This window comes from Saccopteryx bilineata, unplaced genomic scaffold (assembly GCF_036850765.1).
Source record: "Saccopteryx bilineata isolate mSacBil1 unplaced genomic scaffold, mSacBil1_pri_phased_curated manual_scaffold_171, whole genome shotgun sequence".
Lineage (NCBI taxonomy): Eukaryota > Metazoa > Chordata > Mammalia > Chiroptera > Emballonuridae > Saccopteryx > Saccopteryx bilineata.
Window position 1 is genome coordinate 3,807 of NW_027095567.1, and position 22,684 is coordinate 26,490.

At 40.6% G+C, this 22,684-nt stretch overlaps 1 protein-coding gene across 1 annotated transcript; it reads right to left on the reverse strand.

Annotated features, from left to right (window-relative positions):
* Positions 1 to 9,703: 9,703 nt before the first annotated feature.
* On the reverse strand, positions 9,704 to 20,033 carry LOC136318409 (cis-aconitate decarboxylase-like). The gene is given in 6 exon segments (XM_066250725.1): positions 9,704 to 11,678; positions 12,568 to 12,731; positions 12,733 to 12,774; positions 14,037 to 14,177; positions 15,556 to 15,665; positions 19,943 to 20,033. Coding segments are annotated over 6 exon segments (1,494 nt in total). The 3' UTR covers positions 9,704 to 10,732.
* Between the last annotated feature and the right edge of the window lie 2,651 nt (positions 20,034 to 22,684).

Here is a 22,684-nt window from a genome sequence, read left to right on the forward strand (position 1 = left end):
ACAATTCTTTTTTTTTTTTTTTTTTTAATAAATTTTTATTATGGTAATGGGATGACATTAATAAATCAGAGTACATATATTCAAAGAAAACATGTCTAGGTTATTTTGTCATCATATTATGTTGCAAACCCCTCGCCCAAAGTCAGGTTGTCCTCCGTCACCCTCCATCTAGTTCTCTGTGCCCCTCCCCCTCCCCCTAACTCTCTCCCTCCCTCCCTCCCATGTCCTCCCTCCCCCCCCACCCATGGTAACCACCACACTCTTGTCCATGTCTCTTAGTCTCATTTTTATGTTCCACCAATGTATGGAATCATGTAATTCTTGTTTTTTTCTGATTTACTTATTTCACTCCTTATAATATTATCAAGATCCCACCATTTTGCTGTTAAATGATCTGATGTCATCATTTCTTATGGCTGAGTAGTATTCCATAGTGTATATGTGCCACATCTTCTTAATCCAGTCTTCTATTGAAGGGCTTTTTGGCTGTTTCCATGTCTTGGCCACTGTGAACAGTGCTGCAATGAACATGGGACTACATGTGTCTTCACGTATCAATGTTTCTGAGTTTTTGGAATATATACCCAGTAGAGGGATTGCTGGGTCATAAGGTAGTTCTATTTGCAGTTTTTTGAGGAACCACCATACTTTCCTCCATAATGGTTGTACTACTTTACAGTCCCACCAACAGTGAATGAGGGTTCCTTTTCTCCACAGCCTCTCCAACATTTGCTATTACCCGTGTTGTTGATAATAGCTAATCTAACAGAGTGAGGTGGTATCTCATTGTAGTTTTGATTTGCATTTCTCTTAATAACTAATGAAGCTGAGCATCTTTTCATATATCTGTTGGCCATTTGTATCTCTTCCTGGGAGAAGTGTCTGTTCATGTCCTCTTCCCATTTTTTTATGGGATTGTTTGTTTGTTGTTGAGTTTTATGAGTTCTTTGTAAATTTTGAATATTAGGCCCTTGTCTGAGCTGTCGTTTGAAAATATCAGTTCCCATATAGTTGGCTGTCTGTTTATTTTGATATCAGTTTCTCTTGCTGAGCAAAAACTTTTAATTCTGATGTAGTCCCATTCATTTATCTTTTCCTTCACTTCTCTTGCCATTGGAGTCAAGTTCATAAAATGTTCTTTAAAACCCAGGTCCATGATTTTAGTACCTATGTCTTCTTCTATGTACTTTATTGTTTCAGGTCTTATATTTAGGTCTTTGATCCATTTTGAATTAATTTTAGTACATGGGGACAGGCTGTAGTCGAGTTTCATTCTTTTGCATGTGGCTTCTTCCCAGTTTTCCCAACACCATTTGTTGAAGAGGCTTTCTTTCTCCATTGTGTGTTGTTGGCCCCTTTATCAAGATTATTTGACCATATATATGTGGTTTTATTTCTGGGCTTTCTATTCTGTTCCATTGGTCTGAGTGTCTATTTTTTTTGCCAATACCATGCTGTTTTGATTATCGTGGCCCTATAATATAGTTTAAAGTCAGGTATTGTAAATGCCCCCAGCTTCATTCTTTTTCCTTAGGATTGTTTTGGCTATTCGGGGTTTTTTTATAGTTCCATATAAATCTGATGATTTTTTGTTCCATTTCTTTAAAAAATCTCATAGGGATTTTGATGGGAATTGGATTAAATTTGTATATTGCTTTGGGTAATATGGCCATTTTGATTATATTTATTCTTCCTATCCAAGAACAAGGAATATTTTTCCATCTCATTGTATCTTTTTCGATTTCCCTTAACAATGCTTTGTAATTTTCATTATATAGGTCCTTTACGTTCTTTGTTATGTTTATGTCCTAGGTATTTTATTTTTTTTGTTACAATCGTGAAGGGGATTATTTTTTTGAGTTCGTTTTCTAATATTTCATTGTTGGCATATAGAAAGGCTATGGACTTTTGGTATGTTAATTTTGTATCCTGCGACCTTACTGTATTGGTTTATTGTTTCTAATAATCTTTTTGTGGAGTCCTTCGGGTTTTCGATGTATAGGATCATATCATCAGCAAAAAGTGATAGCTTTACTTCTTCTTTTCCGATATGGATGCCTTTTATTTCTTTGTCTTGTCTGATTGCTCTGGCCAGAACTTCTAGCAACCACGTTGAATAAGGAGTGGAGATAGTGGACAACCCTGTCTTGTTCCTGATTTAAGGTAGAAAAGTCCTCAGTTTTATGCCGTTTAATAGGAATGTTGGCTGATGGTTATCATATATGGCCTTTATCATGTTGAGATATTTTCCTTCTATACCCATTTTGTTGAGAGTCTTAAACATAAAATTGTGTTGTATTTTATCAAAAGCCTTTTCTGCATCTATTGATAAGATCCTGTGGTTTTTGTTCTTTGTTTTGTTGATATGGTGTATTACGTTAACCGTTTTGCGTATGTTGAACCATCCTTGAGATTCTGGGATGAATCCCACTTGATCATGATGTATTATTTTTTTAATATGTTGTTGTATTCGGTTTGCCAGTATTTTGTTTAGTATTTTAGCATCTGTATTCATTAGCGATATTGGTCTGTAATTTTCTTTCTTTGTGCCATCCTTGCCAGGTTTTGGTATGAGGGTTATGTTGGCCTCATAAAATGTGTTTGGAAGTATTGCTTCTTCTTCAATTTTTTGGAAGACTTTGAGTAGAATAGGAACCAAATCTTCTTTGAATGTTTGATAGAATTCACTAGTATAACCGTCTGGGCCTGGACTTTTATTTTTGGGGAGATTTTTAATAGTTTTTTCTATTTCCTCCCTGCTGATTGGTCTGTTTAAGGCTTTCTGCTTCTTCATGACTCAGTCTAGGAAGGTTGTATTGTTCTAGGAATTTATCCATCTCTTCTAGATTGTTGTATTTGGTGGCATATAATTTTTCATAGTATTCTACAATAATTCTTTGTATTTCTATGATGTCTGTGGTGATCTCTCCTCTTTCATTTTGGATTTTATTTATTTGAGTCCTGTGTCTTTTTTCCTTGGTGAGTCTTGCCAAGGGTTTGTCAATTTTGTTGATCTTTTCAAAGAACCAGCTCCTTGTTTTATTGATTTTTTCTATAGTTTTTCTGTTCTCTATTTCATTTATTTCTGCTCTGATTTTTATTATCTCCTTTCTTCGGCTGGTTTTGGGTTGTCTTTGTTCTTCTTTTTCTAGTTCCTTAAGGTGTGAAGTTAAGTGGTTTACTTCGGCTCTCTCTTGTTTGTTCATATAGGCCTGAAGTGATATGAACTTTCCTCTTATTACTGCTTTTGCTGCATCCCAGAGATTCTGATATGTCGTATTTTCATTTTCATTTGTCTGTATATATCTTTTGATTTCTGCGCTTATTTCTTCTTTGACCCATTCATTTTTTAGAAGTATGTTGTTTAGTTTCCACATTTTTGTGGGTTTTTCCCCCTCTTTTTTGCAGTTGAATTCTAGTTTCAAGGCTTTATGATCAGAAAATATGCTTGGTACAATTTCAATTTTTCTAAATTTGCTGATATTGTCTTTGTGGCCCAACATATGGTCAATTCTTGAGAATGTTCCATGTACACTAGAGAAAAATGTATACTCTGTCGCTTTGGGATGAAGTGTCCTGTAGATGTCTATCATATCCAGGTGTTCTAGTATTTCGTTTAAGGCCACTATATCTTTATTGATTCTCTGTTTGGATGACCGATCTAGAGCCGTCAGCGGTGTATTGAGGTCTCCAAGTATGATTGTATTTTTGTTAGTTTTTGTTTTAAGGTCAATAAGTAGCTGTCTTATATATTTTGGTGCTCCTTGGTTTGGTGCATATATATTATGGATTGTTATGTCTTCTTGATTCAACTTCCCTTAATCATTATGAAATGACCATTTTTGTCTCTGAGTACTTTTTCTGTCTTGTAGTCAGCATTATTAGATATGAGTATTGCTACGCCTGCTTTTTTTTGGGTGTTGTTTGCCTGGAGTATTGTTTTTTCAGCCTTTCACTTTGAATTTGTTTTTATCCTTGGTTACTTAGATGTGTTTCTTGTAGGCAGCATATAGTTGGATTTTCTTTTTAATCCATTCTGCTACTCTGTGTCTTTTTATTGGTAAGTTTAATCCATTTACATTTAGTGTAATTATTGACACTTGTGGGTTCCCTACTGCCATTTTATAAATTGCTTTCTGTTAGTTTTGTATCTAGTTTGATTCTTCTCTTTTGTTTTTCTATCATTTGTTTTTGTTTGTGTTCCATACTTCTTTCCTCTGTTGCTACCTTTTTTAAGTCAAGTGTTTTTGTGGTGGTTTTTTTAAGGGTGGTTACCATTAAGTAATGAAAAGGGTACCTACCATATTCATTGTAGTACCCCATCTTGTAAGTATTTCTGCACTTCATCATCCTTTGCTACTGTTAATCTCCATCCTCTCCCCCCTTTTTTTCCTTTGTTGTCACAGTTTAAGTTTGGTTTTATTGTGTTCTTGATGGAGCTGTTACTTGTGGTGTTGTTTTCTTTTGTTCTTTGAATCGGGTTGGAAAACCCCCCTTAGTATTTCCTGGAGTGGGGGCTTTTTGTTGATAAATTCTCTCATCTTTTCTGTATTTTTGAATGTTTTTATATCTCCTTCATACTTGAAGGATAGCTTTGATGGGTATAGTATTCTTGGCTGAAAGTTCCTCTCTTTCAGGGCTTTAAATATTGGGGTCCACTCTCTTCTAGCTTGTAGAGTTTCTGCTGAGAAATCTGATGATAATCTAATAGGCCTTCCTTTATATGTTGTACTCTTCTTTTCCCTGGCTGCCTTGAGAATTTTTTCTTTGTCATTGGTTTGTGTCATCTTCATTATGATGTGCCTTGGAGTGGGTTTGTTGGGGTCAAGAAAACTTGGTGTTCTGTTTGCTTCTTGAATTTGAGGCTTTAGTTCCTTCCACAGGCTTGGGAAGTTCTCGTCTATTATTTGTTTGAGTATATTCTCCATTCCATTTTCTTTCTCTTCTCCCTCTGATATACCTATTATTCTTATGTTATTCTTTCTGATGGAGTCAGACAATTCCTGTAGGGCTTTCTCATTTTTTATTATTTTTGAGTCTCTTTCTTCTTCTCTCTGTTGTGCCTCAAGTTGTTTGTCTTCTATTTCACTAATCCTATCTTCAATCTGGGCTGTTCTGTTAGCTAAGCTTGTTACCTCGTTTTTCAGCTCGTGAATTGAGTTTTCATTTCTGTTTGATTTGTTTTTATAGTTTCAATTTCCTTGGTAATATATTCTTTGTGTTCATTGAGTTGTTTTCTGATCTCCCTATATTGCCTTTCTGTGTTTTCTTGTATATCTCTGAGTATTTTTAAGATTTCTATTTTAAATTCTCTGTCATTTAGCTCCAAGGCTTCCAATATGTTAAGTCTTTTCTCCATAGATTTTTCCACATCTATTTGTGTTACCTCTCTTTCTTTTGTATCCATAATATTCGATTTCCTCTTTCTTATCGGCATCTGAGGGTGGTCTTATTGATAGCACTAATTAGAATTAATAAAGAGTAAAAAAAAAAAAAAAAAAAAAAAAAGGGTAAAACAACACCACAAAAAAAAACAGTAATAAATTTATTATTTCCCCCTTTTTTTTTTTCTCTCTTCTCTTTCCCTCCTCTCCCCTCCTCAGGGACATATCGTGCCTATAATGGAGGGCCTGATTTGGGGTGGAGAGTTCAAGGGGCAAAAAAAAGGGAGTAGGGACCTACTAAATGCAAAAAAAAAAAAAAAAAAAAAAAAAAAAAAAATCTTAGACAAGCATAAGATGATTTGCTTGTAAGTGATGGTCAACTAAGAGATATACTGAGAGGGATAAGAGGGAATCAGAAAAAGGACCAAAAAAGAATAATAAAGAAGAAAAAAATAAAAATAATAAGTAAAAATCTGTTGTATTAAGTGGAGCGAAGACTAAATACCATGAGACCTTGGGTTGGGAGGACCCAAAATGCCACAAAAATAAACAAACAAGAGAGAAAAAAAAATAAAAACAAAAGCAAAAAAGAGAAATAAAGCCAAAAAAAAAAAAAAAAAAAAAAAAAGCCTTGAGTCCCAAATTAACTAATTTGTTCGTGATTGAGGATTACATGGGAGGAAAGTAAAATGAGAAAAGAAAAAAACGAATAGAAAGGAAAAAATAAGAAAAAGAGAAAAACGAAGGAAGAAATAAAATATGAGGAGAAAAAAAACAAAATAAAGCAAGACAAAACAAACAAACAAACAAAAAAACAAAAAAAAAACAAAAGAGGAGAGAGTGAGAGTTAAGTGTTTTGGAGTATAACCTTAAAGGACGGTGAGGATGAAGAAGAAAAATAAAATGCAACACTCATGGGTAGTGGAGTTCAAGAAAGGGGAAGCATACGATGGGCAGAGAATAGAAGGACCAAGGTGGAGGAAATAAAGGCAAAAAGATAGAAGAAACAAACAATAACAAAATAAAAAAAATTAAAAAAAAAATTAGTGGATCAAGTTGTAAAGTCTGTGGGTTTTTTCTTGATTTTGAGAGGTTAACTTCTTCCTTTTTCTTTTCTCTCCCTCTTCCTAGTCGGTGACTCTGTACCCCAGGCTCTGCCCCTGTGTCACTCTTAGGTAGGGATTTGCAGTTGATGGGATTCTATGGCAATGTCATATAATTGGCTTTAGTCTTGCTGGAAGTAAAGGCTTGTTGGCGTTTGCAGGGTCCAACGATGAGAGAGTTTGCTTTCCTGGATTCTCTCTCCTGGTCCCCCCCTTTCTGAATTAGCAGCCTGTTGATCCAGCTATAAGGCTGCAACTGCTTCTGCCTGGGGAGTAAGAGGCTCAAAGAGCTGGGAAATCCCCACTCTATCCCCACTCAGTGCAAGGCTTTGGGAAGGCTCTGACAGTCAGGGCCTCCAGTGTAATCAGGCGGGGGTGGGAGTCAATTGTTATCAAGGTGACTGTTCAGCGCCTATCATTTAGTTGGACCTCTCAACCCAGGCTTTCCACACTTTGTAGCCTGTTTTTGCAGGGAAGAGGAGGCACTAGTCTCTGCTTGCGACTAGTGTAGTATAGACCTTATTATCTGCCAAGTCCTTCTTGTTAGCGTTTATCCCTGAATATGGGGGCTCTATCAATCAGAAGTTACCCCCGCCCCTTTAGCGAGAGGCACTTAAAAAATATCACGCCTCTTGTCTTGGATCGCTGAACTGAGAGAGATCTTATCAATTAGAACCGAAGGTGCGCACATTTTATGGGTTAAGCTAATTTTCAGTGATTGGGGTCGCAGCTGTGCTCCAGAGAGTATTTCAGGCTGCCTACGCGCCCCTCGCCCAACGCTTGACTGTTAGCTCCAATGGCTTGGGTAAGGTGCCCCGTCCACGGAGAGAATCTCCTGACTAGGAAAGACAGGTTTGGCGCCCCTCCCAGACTATGCACGGGGCCCGCGGCTTCTCAGAGCACGCCGGTGGCTGCCGGCACTCCCCGGGACGCGGCTGGGGGGGGGCGCGGCTTCCCAGAGCTCTCCGGTGGTTGCCGGCACGGATGTTGGCCGCTCGGGCGCGCGCGCAGGCTTCCCAGAGCACTCCGAGGTTGCCGGCACGGATGTGGCCGCTTGGGGCGCGCGCGCGCTTCCCAGAGCACATCCGGAGTTTGCCGGCACGGATGTGGCCGCTCGGCGGGCGCTCGCGCGGCTTCCCAGAGCACTCCGGAGGTTGCCGGGCACGATGTGACCGCTCGGGGCGCGCGCAGCGGCTTCCCTGAGCACTCCGGAGGTTGCCGGGCACGGATGTGGCCGCTCGGGGCGCGCGCGCGGCTTCTCAGAACGCGGTTGGGGGGGGGGCGCGTGGCCTCTCAGAGCACGCCCCGCGGTTGTGGGCACTCCCCGGGACCGCGGCAAGTGCGGGGGGCGTGCGGCTTCTCAGAGCAGGCTGGTGGCTGCCGGCACTCCCCGGGACGCGCGCGGGCAGCTGCACGCGTGGGTTGACTCACCACAGGCGCATTCCCTCCTCAGCAACAGTCCTTTTGCTTTCAGTGTTGTGTGTGGGAACTCTAGGATGCTCCGAAGATAAATTTTTCTGTTTCTAGTTGACAAATTTGTTGAGATTTTGGGGAGATCTGTCGGACGCGCTGCTCACGGCGCCATCTTCGTGACGTCACTACCGGAAAACAATTCTTTTTTTAAGTGAGAGAAGAGGAGATAGAGAGACAGACTCCCACATGCACCTGACTGGGATCCACCTGGCAACCCCTGCCTGGAGTTGATGCTCGAATCAAATGAGCCACTGGCTACAAGAAGAGAGAGAGAAGGGGGAGAAGGAAGGAAGAGAAGCAGATGGTCACTTCTCCTATGTGCCCTGACTGGGGATCAAACCTTGAACATCCTCACACCAGACTTTATTCACTGAGCCAACTGGCCAGGGCCAGAAAACAGTTTTTAAAGAAAGTTGAACATGTACATATCAGATGACCCAGCATTCCCACTCCTAGGTATTTACCCAAGAGAAATGGAAAGATATGCCCACAGAAAGACATGTTTAAGATTGTTCATAGGAGCATTATTCATAGTAGCTCCAAACTGGATACAATTAAACTGTTCATTAACTAATGAATGGGTGAACAAATGTAGTTTATCCATACAACGGAGGGCTACTCAACAATGAAAGAGACTAAAGTGCTCTGATACATATATGGGAACATCTTAAAGCATGCTAAGTGAAAGACACATGAGATTGCATGTTGTACGATATCATTTATCATAGAAAAAGTTTGGAAAAGACAAAACTATTGAGATAGAAAGCAGATCATTGCTTGTAGAGGGCTGGAGAGGGGAATGGGGATTGATTGCAAGCAGTCAAGAAGAATTTTTTGGCTATGATAGAAGTATTCCAAAACTGGATTGTGGTGATATTTGCACAAATCTATGCATTTACTAGAACTCATTGAACTGTACATTTAAAATGGATGAACTAATAATAGGTAAAGTCGCTGTTAATAAAGCTATAAAACATATTTTAAAATGAGTTCATAGCATTTAGTCCATTTACTGTTTTTGTAATGATACATATATTTGGATTTTTTCCTATAATTTTATATCTGCTCTGCCTTTTCTGTATTTCTTTAGCCCCTCCATTCTTGCCTTCCTATCAATTTTTATTCTATTAACCTGGAAGTGATACATTCTACTACTTTTTTGTAATGGTCACCCTAGAAATGTCAATCTGTAAACTTAAAAATCAAAGTCTAATAATTTTGCCCTTTTCTTGAACAACACGAGGAATTTAGAACATATTAAATATACTGTGCCCCGGCCGGTTGGCTCAGTGGTAGAGCATTGGCCTGGCGTGCAGAAGTCTCATGTTCGATTCCCAGCCAGGGCACACAGAAGTGCCCATGTGCTTCTCCACCCCTCCCCCTCTCCTTCCTCTCTGTCTGTCTCTTCCCCTCCTGCAGCCAAGGCTCCATTGGAGCAAAGTTTGCCCTGGCGCTGGGGATGGCTCCATGGCCTCTGCCTCAGGCGCTAGAGTGGCTCTGGTCGCAACAGAGCGACGCCCCGATGGGCAGAGCATTGCCTGCTGGTGGGCGTGCTGGGTGGATCCTGTTCGGGCGCATGCGGGAGTCTGTCTGACTGCCTCCCTGTTTCCAGCTTCAGAAAAATACTAAAAAAAAAAAAAAAAAAAAAAAAAAAAAAAAAATATATATATATATATATATATATATATATATATATTGCTAATGTTGTAATTTTTAAACCCGTAAGACATTTTATTATTTGATATAGTCAGTATTTATTTAATTATAGACATACACACTTTTTTTGTTGTTATTCTCTATTATATTTCAGGCTCTTCATTACTCATTTATCAAATACATTTTTTTGTAATGAAAGATGAGATTGAAGTGGTTAAGAGCATGGCTTCTGGAGCCAAATGGCTTTGTTTTTTAGATTGCTTTTTATTTCTGCTTTAAAAAATAGAGAAATTAAGGCAGAAGGCTAACCATTCACGTGCCCAAAATCACATCTAGTAAGTTACAGAGGCAGCATTTGAACCCACTAAGCCCTGGTATTTAAACCCAATAGCATCCCCTCTATTGTGGAGAGATTCTAATAACTCATAAATCTAGGCCCTGGCTGGTAGTACACACAGCATCAGTCTGGTGTGTGGAAATACCGGGTTTGACTCCCATCAGGGCACACAGGAGAAATGACCATCTGCTTCTCCACCTCTCCTCCTTTACCTCCCCCTTCCCTTCCTGCACCCATTTCTTGAATGGTTTGAGCAAAGCTGGCCCCAGACACTGAGTATGGCTCCATGGCCTCACCTCAGGTGCTAAAATAGTTGAGCAAAGGAGCTGCAGCCCAGACAGGCAGAGTATCGCCTGGTAAGGAGCTTGCTGGTGGATCCCAGTCGGGGTGCACACATAAGTCTGTCTCTACCTCCCTGCCTCTCAATTGAGGTTCATGAAGTTCATAAAAGTTCTCTGAAAAGATTGATTTTATAAGCAAATCACAGGTGACTTGAAATTCAGCTTTAAGAATGCTTATAAAATCCATTTCTCTTTGTTCTTGCATATATATTATCTTGCTATAGGTAACTGGATCAGGCCTGCCAACTTACAGGGCCAGACTTCTTCCATATATATCCAATTCTGTGTCTGCACTGCTCCACCAGGTTGCATTTATTTCTGGGCAGATCAAGAGCAGGCCTTCGATCTGTAAAGCAAAATCATTGAATTTCGCCAAATATAAAGTCATTTAGATAGTGGTAAACCTCAGGAGAGATTGTTTTATGGGATTGTTAAAGGCTAGATAGATTTTTGAACCATTCCTGGTGTAGAGGGTTCTTTTAGAAGTGTGGTTAACATAGAACAGTCCTCTAGGTCTTCCAGGTTGTCTACTATCTCTATAAGTCTTTCTACTGTATCACAGGGCAGCATCCTGGAGACACTGGGTCTGAACTTGGCCTGTAGGTCCTCCTGGCTCAGTGGCTCCCTCCAGTGGCCGTTGAAGGTATCAGAGCGCTCCATGAAGGTGGCTCCGTCTTTGAGGGTGACACTTATCTCACAGTATAGTGTGTTGAAGCTTGGCAGGTTGTCCCAGGGGTGCTCCAGCTCCACCTTACAAAGCAACTCTCTCACCTGTGGCCTGTTGATCTGGTGTTTGTAGAATGATGGGACAGTGATGCTACCATCAAGCAGCATGGAACAGGCCACATACTGGAAGGAGTGACGGGCTTCATGTTCCGAGTCTGGGAAAGGCCGGTTTACGTACTGGACATCTGGAATTCTGAGCACAATTCTCTCAATGTGGTCAATGGGAAGTGTAGCACAGTCTGTCAGAAGGTGCTTTCTCACAGAAGCAGCTGTGTCTGCCACCCAGTGGTTGGCTAAATGTGCAAGGAAATGCTTGAAAGCCACATCCTGCTGGTCCAGGAGCCAAGTGTAAGAATCTGGGTTTGGAAGGACTTCTGGGGAATAGTTGGCATAGAAGGCCCCAAATCCTGTCTGCATGTCCAAGACTTGCTTGTTTCCTTGGAGATCCAGCATTGCCAGAAGAACAGCTTCTATCCCATGTCTGGCAGCATTGCCCATATAAAGAGGCTTGGTCTGGGTGGCAGCATTTGCCATGGGTGCCCCGCCATGAGAAACAGCAATAGCCAACGCCTCTTGGCACTTTGTCGTGCTGAGCCCTAAAATCTTGGATGCAGCAGCGGCACTACCCAAAGTTCCCACCACTGAGGGAGGGTGGAATCTGAAAAGCAAAAAAGCAAAACATTTGGAGATTTACATACCTCAACCACCAGGAGGCAGTATGTGTAGTGATCAGGAGCTTAGATAATGGAGCCATGCTGCCTGGGTTTAAATCTCAATTCTTCCACTTATTAGCTCCATGATCTTGGGAAAGTTATTCAACTTTTCTGTACCTGTTTTCTCTCATATAAAAGAGTGATAATATTAGTATCTACCTCACAGGATTTTGTGAAGTTTTTAAGATGAATTCATATGCCTATAACAGTGCCTGAAAACATGGTAATTCTTTATAAACCGAGACTTTTACAGTTGTGGAGAAAAGCAAAAGTTGTTACTGAATGTCTATGTAAGTACTATAAAAATTAAGGTCTTTGTAGAAACTGTGAAAGTTTACTCAGTATTCCAATTCATCCCCTCTTGCAGGCTGGACCATATAGCAAATAAATATTGTATTGAGACATATGATACAGTCAGCATTTAACCACTTGTGGTCTATGGGTCGAACAGTCAGGCTTAGGATATTCTGAATGTTCTCATTAATCTGAGAAACCATAATAATATCAGAGTAGATTCTGCTTTGCCGGGATCAGTAATATTCAGAGTACCCACAGATGCCAGAATGACAAGAGTTACCCAGGATGAGAGACCTCAAATTTTATTTCATGGCCTGTTGGCTTTCTAAAACCAAAAGAGATTTTTCATTAGGCCTTCTGAAGTCATACCTTTGATTATATGGTTTGAAATGTGACTGGTGACCTGACTTATCTGTTAGCACTAATGTCAACATCTTCACCTGAACCAACCTTTACGTCAGAAAACTCTACAGAGGTAATGATTGACAGATGAAAGGAAAAATGTGTGTCTTTCCTTGGGGCAAATACTTTCCATACCTTTTTGGTATGTCATTGGCTTCCTTGGAGAAATTCATTAATCGGCCTTGCACTTCAATCCCAACATTGAAAGCAAGCAGTAGGTCAAGGCCAGAAAACTTTGGACTTGGAGGTAGGGCTTCTGATAAAGCCAGGAGCACAGGAAGGACAGCTCCAGAAGGATGGGGTGGCAGGATGCCACGTGTCATCAAAATCCATTGAGTGAATCTATATAAACAGACACACAACAACCAAAAAACCAAAAATATACTTCCCTGAATGTAATGGCTTTGGACAAGTAAGGTTTAGTGTTGGTAATAACCTTGTTTGAAGTGAGATTTTTAAATCTCACTGAAAATAAAACCTTTGAAGTGACTTTGATTCTTGGTCACATGGCTGGGCACTGGACAGGCTGGGCTGGGAGCAGCCAGTACTTTGGGGAGTAGCTAGTGAGCCCCAAGGACCTTGGATGTTACCCAGATGAGCAGAACTCTCTGCCAAAGCCCCTGAGAGATCTATGTTCCTCTTATAAACAAAGCTGCGGAATTAGGTGCCTGCTCCTCCCACCCTCCTCCCCTTTTCTCCCCACCCTTCAAACAAGTCACACTAAAACTTCAATGTCATTTATTCCATAATCGAGGCCATATATTTTTATACCTCTTATAATTTTAAACTTATAGAAAAGTTGCAAGAACTGATGAACCGCAATTATATACTAAGCAATATTTTAAACGCATTATTTTCTGCTGTGAGGTTTTATTCCCCTTTCCCTAGCCATTTGCTTTTCCCTTCTATGAGACAGTAATAACCAGAAGTTCATGTAAAAATACATTTTAATGATTTTTGGATGTGGCTGGTGCATTTTCCACTGCTTACTGGACATTTAATCCTGGATGCACCAGTGGGCTTGACTTTCAATATTCCAAGCTACTGTTCCCCCAAACCATAAATATATCTCAGAAATCCCAACACATTCATGTCCAGATTGTAACTTTTGTACTGCCTTTGAAACACAGAAAAAAAGCATAAAATTTGTTTGTCAAATGAGAGATGCTGATTTTTGGTTCAGAAAATATAGACACCATAAATCCATGATTACTTTCTCAGTAAATATTTGTTGAATGAATAAATGAATAAAAGGCTGGTTACTGGACAGAAAGTGGTACTGGCCACAACAAAAAGAATTGAAAAGGAATCGATTCTGGATATTGGGTTTTATGTAATCTGCTATCTACCATCAGAGTTCAGGGTTGAGAAACCTTAGGGGGCATTTCATTTAAATCCAGCTTAGTTCTTCTACTTCACAATTTATTTGGAAAGAATCCATTCTCTATTAAAATATAAAAACAACATAGGAGAGAGGGCAGGCCACTTCCACTCTATGAATGTCAATAGTAAAATATGGGAGTTGGGTGATTTCTGCATTATTTCCTGGCTCTGACAGTTACTATGCTTGTCTAACAGGTGAAAAGATACAGAAAGCTCCTTACAGCCACGCCGTTAACAAAAGCAGCATATGTCGGTGGGAGCCTGAAGGTGGGCCGACCCCAAACAGTGCTGGATATATTGGAACTGTAGATCTGGAACAAAAGAATAGCAATCAGGGAGCATAATATGCCAAGTTCCCATTTCTAGACTTTTTCTTCATCTTTGGAGGCATTACATTAGTTCTTATTTGAATCCTTTGTGCTACAGTAGATCAAAGCCTTAGTCTTTGGAGTTTTCTCTTCCTTGTAGACCATATACAACTTTCTCCATGGAGTGAGAGAGATGCTATAGGTTGTCCAGACCATGATTCATAAGTGCTCCAGGAAGTAGAATTTACTCTTATTTTACTCCTGGAGGGTAAATACTGGGAAAGGCGAACTGTTTATATCAAGCACATCCTTTGCAAAGTGAATGCTACATCTCCACAGTACACACTCATTCTCCACTCAGAATGCTGGTCCAGCCTTTCCTCCAGAGACTCACAAAGTCTTAGCATGACAGATCATCTAGGGTAGGTGCTATTGCTTCTAAGACTCAGATAAAAAGTGCTTTCAGTCATGATAGTAATAAACTATGAGATATTACTAGTGTTTAGACTGGTCTTAAGATAATGACTTAGTAAGAGATATGGCTGAATACAGAATCTCAGAAAACAGAGCATAGAAAAGCATAAAACTGTACAACAATGCTATATACAGCAAGTACTATCTCTAAAATGAAGAGCAGAGCACTGAAGCATCCCCAATGCCCCAGATGGGCAGAGCATCGCCTCCTGGTGGGCATGCCGGGTGGATCCTGGTCTGGTGCATGCGGGAGTCTGTCTGACTGCCTCCCTATTTCCAGCTTCAGAAAAATACAAAAAAAAAAAAAGAAAAGAAATGACCATTTGTTCTCTCTTCCCCTCTGTCTCCCTATTCTCTCTCTTCCCCCCCCCCCCACAGCAGTGGCTTGGTTGGCTCGAGTGTTAACCCTGGCACTGAGGATAGTTGGGTTGGTCTGAGCATCAGCCCAAAATGGAGGTTGGCGGGTGAATTCCAGTCGGGGCACATGCAGGTGTCTATCTCCCCTACTCTCACTTAAAAAAATGACCTTTCTTTGTTTCTATTGGTAAACCTATTTGGCAAGGAGCCCTCAGAGACGGACCTTGTGGGAGGAATCAATGTCGGGAGTGTGTAGCCCCACTGCCCAGTTGGTCCACGTTAGACCTTGGGACTTGAAGAAAGGCTGGATTGGAATCTCTGCAGTGAAATTCTGCCCCAAACATGGAGCCCTCTCTCTTCTCAAGAGAGAGAGAGCAAAAGAAAGGCAGACTTTGAATACCCAACAACCCACTCACCACCTCCATTTGAATGTTATAACTCAGATTTCACATATTTAACATGTCCAAATAGAATTTATAATGTAAAAGACAGCCCCACTCATGTGCTCACCTTAAAATCTGTGGAGACATCTTTGACTCCTCCTACACACATGCACACACACCTCAAATCCAATCTGTTAGCAAATCTGGCTCCTTCTTACCATTCCTTCCACTGTCACGCTAGTCCAAGCCTCATCATCTGTTGACTGTGCCACTGTCCTAACTTCTAATCTACTCTCTCCTCCTACATCTTGCCCCCACCCTTCATTCTCTGCAAAGTAGCCAAAGCAATCTTTTTAAAACCTTAAGTGAGATGGTTATCACATATACCACCCCCCCCCCAGAAAACCTCTGATGACTTCCCTACATAGTCTGGCCACTGGCGACTCCTCTGGCCTCATTTCCTATCATGCTTTCACCTGGAGGTTAAGGACACAGACTGTAGAAGACCTCTGCCACCTGTTGCCTGTGTCATGGGGCAAGGTGCTTAAGGTCTCTGTGCCTCAGTTTCTCCATCTCTAAAGAGAAGATGATGATAACATTTACCAATGTTATTGTAGAATTGAAGAACAGTCTCTGGCAAATGGTAAGCCTATGTAGATGTACCGTGTTTCCCCATGTATAAGATGCACCTTTTGTCAAAAATTTGAGGTCTAAAAACTGGATGTGTCTTATATAGTGGTCATAGATTTTTTTAAACTTTCATTTCCCACTTTTTCATGGGATAAGGAGTTGTATGAATTTTATGATGAATAAAATGAGTTTAATAACTTTATGTAATACATTTTTTTCAACTTTCAAGCCCCCAAATTAAGGTGAGTCTTATACATGGGGAATATGGTATATGTATATGTTTATGGTTTTAAGTAGCTTGATATCTTAAAGCCTTAAATTTGAAGAAACAAGGAGTACCAAAATATATTAAGAAAAGAGAATAGAGTTTCAAGTTTTTATACTTGAGTTTTAAAGACACATTTTTATGAAGGTTTGAGTTGCATGGTGGTGGAATCTTCCCTTTGACCCCCCCCCTGCTTTTTTTGTTCAAATACAAGTAAAAATTTCCTTAGAGAGTCACAGAGGTAGAAGAAGTGAGCCATGGAAGAAGTGAAGCCAGCTGGCTGTGTGGCTCAGGAAACAAGTTACAGAGGCAAAAGAAGGGCTGTTGGAGCTTAGGAGAGAGAGAAAGGGAAAGGTTTGTGCCTTGAGAAGAAGAAGGGAGAGGAAAGGCACGGGAATGCTAGAGAAGGAATGAGAGAGAGGAGAAAAAAAAGAAAGAAAGCACTCTGAGGCCTAGCCTGTGGTGGTATAGCCAACAGAGCGTCGACCATGAGTGCTGAGGTCACTGGTTCAAAACTCCAGGCTTAACTGGTCAAGGTACATATGGGAAGCAACGGCTACGAGTTGATGCTTCTCCTCCTGACACCCCTCCTCCCTCTAAAATTCAATAAATAAAATAAAATAAATAATTTAAAAGAAAAAAGAGCATGCTGAGGAAAGAAGGGATTCCCTTTTCCCTTTAATGCAACAAAACAAACAAAAAATAAACAAACCTGAGAATTAGTCTCATGAGTTATGTAATAGTGTTGTATTGATTGATGGCTTTGGTTAGTTTAAAAATAGTAGTAGCCTCTGTAACAGTCACTTTTTATTTATTGTCCCTGGCTTTAAACACATTCTCTTAGAAAACCAGTCTTGGACTCCAAAGGAAACCAGCTGAGATGCTGACTTGACTCATTCCTGGGTAAGAAGGAAACAGGGTGCTGCCAAGAGCTGTTTGAAGTATGTTGTGGGCTGGGCGGACAAGACAGCCCTGATTGGTGCCTCTATCTGGCAGTGTGGCTATAAGGCACTGCTGCAGCTTGGGCTTTTCCAAAACTGATTGGCATCCAGGTTTTGGCTGTCAAATATCAGCTCTTAGGACACAATCTTTCATTGTGCTGACATGATGTCTTCTCCCAATTCTGATGAGCTGATTTTTTTTGTGAATGGAAAAAAGGTAAGTTATGAGATGATTAATATGAATTTTTGCATACCACAGACAAAAACTAAGCTCATTTTTTTCTTATGATGCCATTTCTTATTTAACCTCTGTTTTCTCTCTCTTTCAAGTCATATATAGTGGTTTGAACTGAGACATGGGTCACCTATTCAAGCTTTAGTGCAAAAATTATAAAAACATGGGTGTCTTTGCTTGCCCTTAACTTTTCTTTTGGAATTAGTAAGGAACTGTCATTGTTATTCGTTAGATTACAATGGGAATGAATTCTGACATTGGTATAAAAAAACTATGTCATTTTCCTCTTTACTTGGATATTAGCTCTACTTGGGTTCACCAATGTTATTCTAATAGAAAGCCTATACGAGCCCTAGCTAGTTGGCTCAGCGGTAGAGCATCAACCCAGAGTGTGGAAGTCTCTGGTTTCATTTCTGCTCAGCGCATACAGGAGAGGCGACCATCTGCTTATCCTCCACTTCCTCCCCCCTCTTCTTTCTCTTCTCCTCCCTTAGGACATGGCTCGACTGGTTTGGTACGAGCACATCGCCCAGGCACTGAGAATGACTTCCTGGAGCCACTGCCTCAGGTGCTAAAAATAGCTTGTTGGTGCACAGCCACAGATGGGGTTTCCAGGGAGATCCCCATTGTGTTGCATGAGAGACTCTGTCTCTCTATCTCCCCTCCTCTCACTTAAAAAAAAGGCATATGTAACATTAAAGATGATAATAGCAAAGAATAATTGGTTTTGCCTCAATTAATCCACTCAGGCTAACCAGTTAACTTAGAGATGCAAGCACCTCTTCTTGAGCAATGGAAGTTACTTTCTTTCTCTACTGTGGAGGAAGTGTGGCAACTCATATTCAGTTGTTCTTATGCCTGTACTTGCAGAAAAGCTGTAACTAAGAAATGCTCAGTTGTTCTCAAGCCTGTACTTGTATGGGCAAAATGAATCAATGAAAAGCTTGAGGTGCTTTGGAACGATTAGGAAAAAACTATTAGAATATTAAAATAGGAAATAGTGTTGAAATTCAGCTGATGTCAATGATTTTGCTTCTCAAGCCTTAGTTGAACCAAATTACTGATGTACTTCCCCAGAAGAAATAGCACTTCAAGCAAGGCAGAAATTCTTGGGAATTTTGTCTATCAAACAGCAGGGAAACATAATTTTTAGAAATTTATGAACAAAAGTGAAAGAGAAAGAAAAGAACAAAGAAAAAGTATGGCTTTAGCAATACTATTTACCATTAAGTCTGGATCTTGAATGACCTAAAGCCATCTGGAATATCAGAAAAGAAATTGCTGAGTGATTATTCATAATAAATAAAAAGTCAAATGCTAAGAATGTATCCGAGTTCCAGGTAAACAGGCTGTGTTGCTTTGCCTTGGCTGGTAAATAAAACCACTTATCTTTAATATCACAGAATAATGATTCCCTCTCCAAGTCTCCAATCTTTTGAATTCACAATGGTATTTTGGTGTGTATTGCCAGTGGCCAAGACCAAGCAGGTTCACATTGGATTCAGGCAGATGGTAGAAAAAACTGCAGAGCCCAAAGGTGTTGGGCCATCCTGTTAATAAAGTCTCACAACACACAGGCAGCAGAAACAGCCTCTCAGGCAAACAAACAGCAAAATGGCCCTCACACTGGTGGGCGGGCAATCTGAACATCTGCAATCCCCCTGGGCGCAAACACCCATAGCCTTATATAGGCCACACGCACATGCACTGCCACGAGGCCAGGTCACACACTACTCAGGCAAAGTGCTTACACCTGGTAATGCCGTGAGCAAGCCGAACACAGCTGCCCCATATGGTGTGTTTACCTTTCTCTGTTTTACAAATTTCTAGGACAAGTTATAGATGGCAAAATAATCTGGGTGTGTTCATTGTGATTTTTGTGGTTATTTTCCCTTTCTTTTGAGCCAGGAAAACAGAGTTGAGCAAAGCACACGCCTCCATCAATGGCACATCATCATCATGGTCTGGACGAGGCTCTTCTTCTGCTTTTTATATTTTCTTTCTTTTTATTTTCTTCTTCCACATACATCCACTCTTGTGCATTTTAAATATACATCCTTGCCATTATTTTCCGTGCAGTTATTGAGAAATATAGATTTATCCTTGGAATATATGCAGTTGATCTTGAATAACATGGGTGTGATTTGCACTGGTCCGCTTACATGTGGTTGTTCTTTCAATAAATACTTTAAATGTATTTTTTTTCCTGAATTTCTTAATCACATTTTCTCTATAGCCTACTTTATTGGAAGAATACAATATAAATAAATACATACATATAACAAGCAGACTGTATGTTAATCAACTACTTATGTTATTGGTAAGGCCACCAGTCACCAGTGGGCTATTAATAGTTAAGTTTTGGGGGAGTAAGAAGCTATACACTAAATTTCAATTGTGCAGAAGGATCAACACCCCAACCCCTGCGTTGTTCAAGGGTTGTAGAGTGTTTGGCCGTGCAGGAGTGTGTGTATATTCTCAATGTACAAAGTAAAATTGTGATTTATACATCTTCTGCTCCTTTTGTGACTCACTGCTGTTTTTGAGATCTGACCATGTTGCTCTTTGCACCCCTGGTTTGTTACTTCTGCATGCATAGTTCTCCAGGCTGTGCTCATCCTTCATTCTGCTTATCCAGTCCATTAGTGATAGACACATGAGAGGCTTCCAACTTCCCACTACCCCAAGAAACTCTGCAGTGGACATCCTACCATGTGCCTCCTTACCAACACTGGCAAGAGGATCTCTACATAAGATTACAGCATGCCAATTATATAAGCCCTGACAGGTGGCTTCCAGATTCCTGCATAGGGCATCACATGATAAGTGTTTTCTTGCCAATTTATGATTTGCAAATCTGTCATGTGCCGATACTTGAAACAGTCAGACTTTCTAACGCTTGCTAATCTGATGGGTGTGGAGTGTTGCTTTACTGTGTGCTTTCTCTGCATCCCTCTGATTACTGGTTAGGTGGCTCCCCTTTTCATAAACTTACCTGAAAAGGACTACTTTCTCTCTGGTGTCTATGAAGTATTAATGGAATCAGAAGACAACTGTACAATTTTGTGAGTGCAACTTATGTAGTATTTCTCATATGGTTACTGAAACATTTATTAAATGGCTGGGAATACTACATATTTGTCAATTGGCAGTTGGCAGTCTTTGACTAATTTCCCAAAGCCTAATCTTGTTTTCTCCTTCTTCATTTGGAATCTTAATTGTTTCAATGCCACGATGGGTGCAGGGTTCATTTCTGGCTCCTCAGGTCTTCTGGAGACTCAGAAGAGGCTTGGAAACAGGAGGCATTTTATGAAAAAAGTAATGTGGTTTGTTGCATTTCTGGGGTGACAAAAACAGGAACACCTTTAGTGGAATGGTGTCCTCTTTTTTGTTGCTGCTCAGTGCTACCATTTCAGGTAACTTTCTCTTCAGTTTTCTCTAATCTTGCCTGACTGTACCCAGGAAGGGAGCTGGTTGGGTCAAGGAGAGCAGGGAGCTTTCATCTCCTGTGTCAGCTCTGACCTCCTGGGAGTAACAGCCTGGAATGCAGAGTGGGAGACGGGCAGAGATTCATGCTCCCTTCTGCACCTCCATTTCACTGGGAGGAGGGGGAAAGATCAGGGTGGCTCCCTTAAACACAGTTTCTTAAGATCGCATGACTCCCTTAGGAAATCTCTGGCTAACCTGTTTTAGGGTTTTCAATGGTTATGGATTGTCTTGAATCAATTTCAAAACCTTTATGTCTGCTTCCCCATCTGGATCTTTCCTGGAATTTATCATTGTCATATACTCTACAGCGTGGGGCAAAGGTAGGTTTACATATGTTTTTATGGAAAATAATATAATAATTAATAAATAATAATACAAGAATCAACTCTGTTTCACATACACCTGCAAACCTACCTTTGCCCCAGAAAATTCAGAGACATTGAACAATGTTCCAAAAAATTTTCAGAATTCTGGTTCCAAATGTGAGGTTTTCTTGGTATTATTGTTTTTCCTGTAAAGTCACCACCTATCAAAAACATGCCCTCTAAGCCATGGGCAGAATTGCCATGACATTTCGGTGTTACCTTCCTAAAGCCCTTCTCTCGTGTCACACTGTAGGTCACAGACGAAGAGTGCTGACCCTGAGTGAACCTGCTCTTCTACCTGAGGAGAGTCCGTATCCTTAGTTTCACTGCAATGAATCTGGACTGGGTGGTAAAAGGGAACTTCAGAACTAACACCTCGGAAGAAAGTCACTGTGTGTTTGTTCTGGGTAAACAACTTCCTGTTCAATTTGTAGAGTCTAGCTGGAGTTCAGAGCATGCACCTAGCAGTGACAGATTTGTACTTTATTCGCTGTACTTTTCACCTGAGCAAAACGAAGAGAACCCTCCAGTGAACCCTCGGGAGGTGGGGGTTCTGTGGAAAATAAGTTCTTGATTTTGGAAGCCCAATGGTCACCCTGATGACTGATTCATATTCAGGAGCGTGAATATAAAAATGTCTGGCTGATTGCTCAGGGGTGCATGCCACTGACAATGGTTTCACACAAGGGCATTTCATTGACTTGTCACCCATACCTCTGCATAACCTTATTGAAGAAAACAAGGTTTCATAAACATTTCAACACTCCAAAGAACACCTAATGCACTCCCAGATCCCCACCTCAGACCTGGGCCTTTCTCACCTGTCACTCCTCAAGACCATCCAGTGGACCCCCAATAAATACTCAAAGAGAGCTTCCTGGCTTTGGGTGCCACTAAAAAGGGGTCGGCACAAGGGAGTGATGGTGGCAGTGGTTACACAGCTCCACCTTAGATGATATGAGTGTGTGTAATTGGGGTGAAATCTGAATCAGCTCTGTTCTGGTTATCAGTGTACAACTGACACCCAGGTCCTGATGTTGTGCTGTAGTTATAGGGATATCAGCACTGGGACATCCTACGGAAGCTGGGGAACAGGGACCAGGACTGTTGTTACTATTTTTGCAACTTTCTGTGTGGTATAATTTCAAAATAATAAATTAAAAATATATTATTATTGATATCATCACTCAAAGGAGGCACTGTGCTAGGCTCCGGGATTCCGGGTTGTACAGGTAACATTATCCCATCTTTCCCCAGTGTCTTTACTTCTCCCCACACCTACCTCCCAACACACACACTCCAAACATCACTTTATTTCTCCGAATTTATCTAATAAATTATATGTACCTGATGCCTCCTTTTCTACTGAACCCTTTGTGATGACTTCCGACCCATCATTTTCCTACTCTAGCCAATATTTCC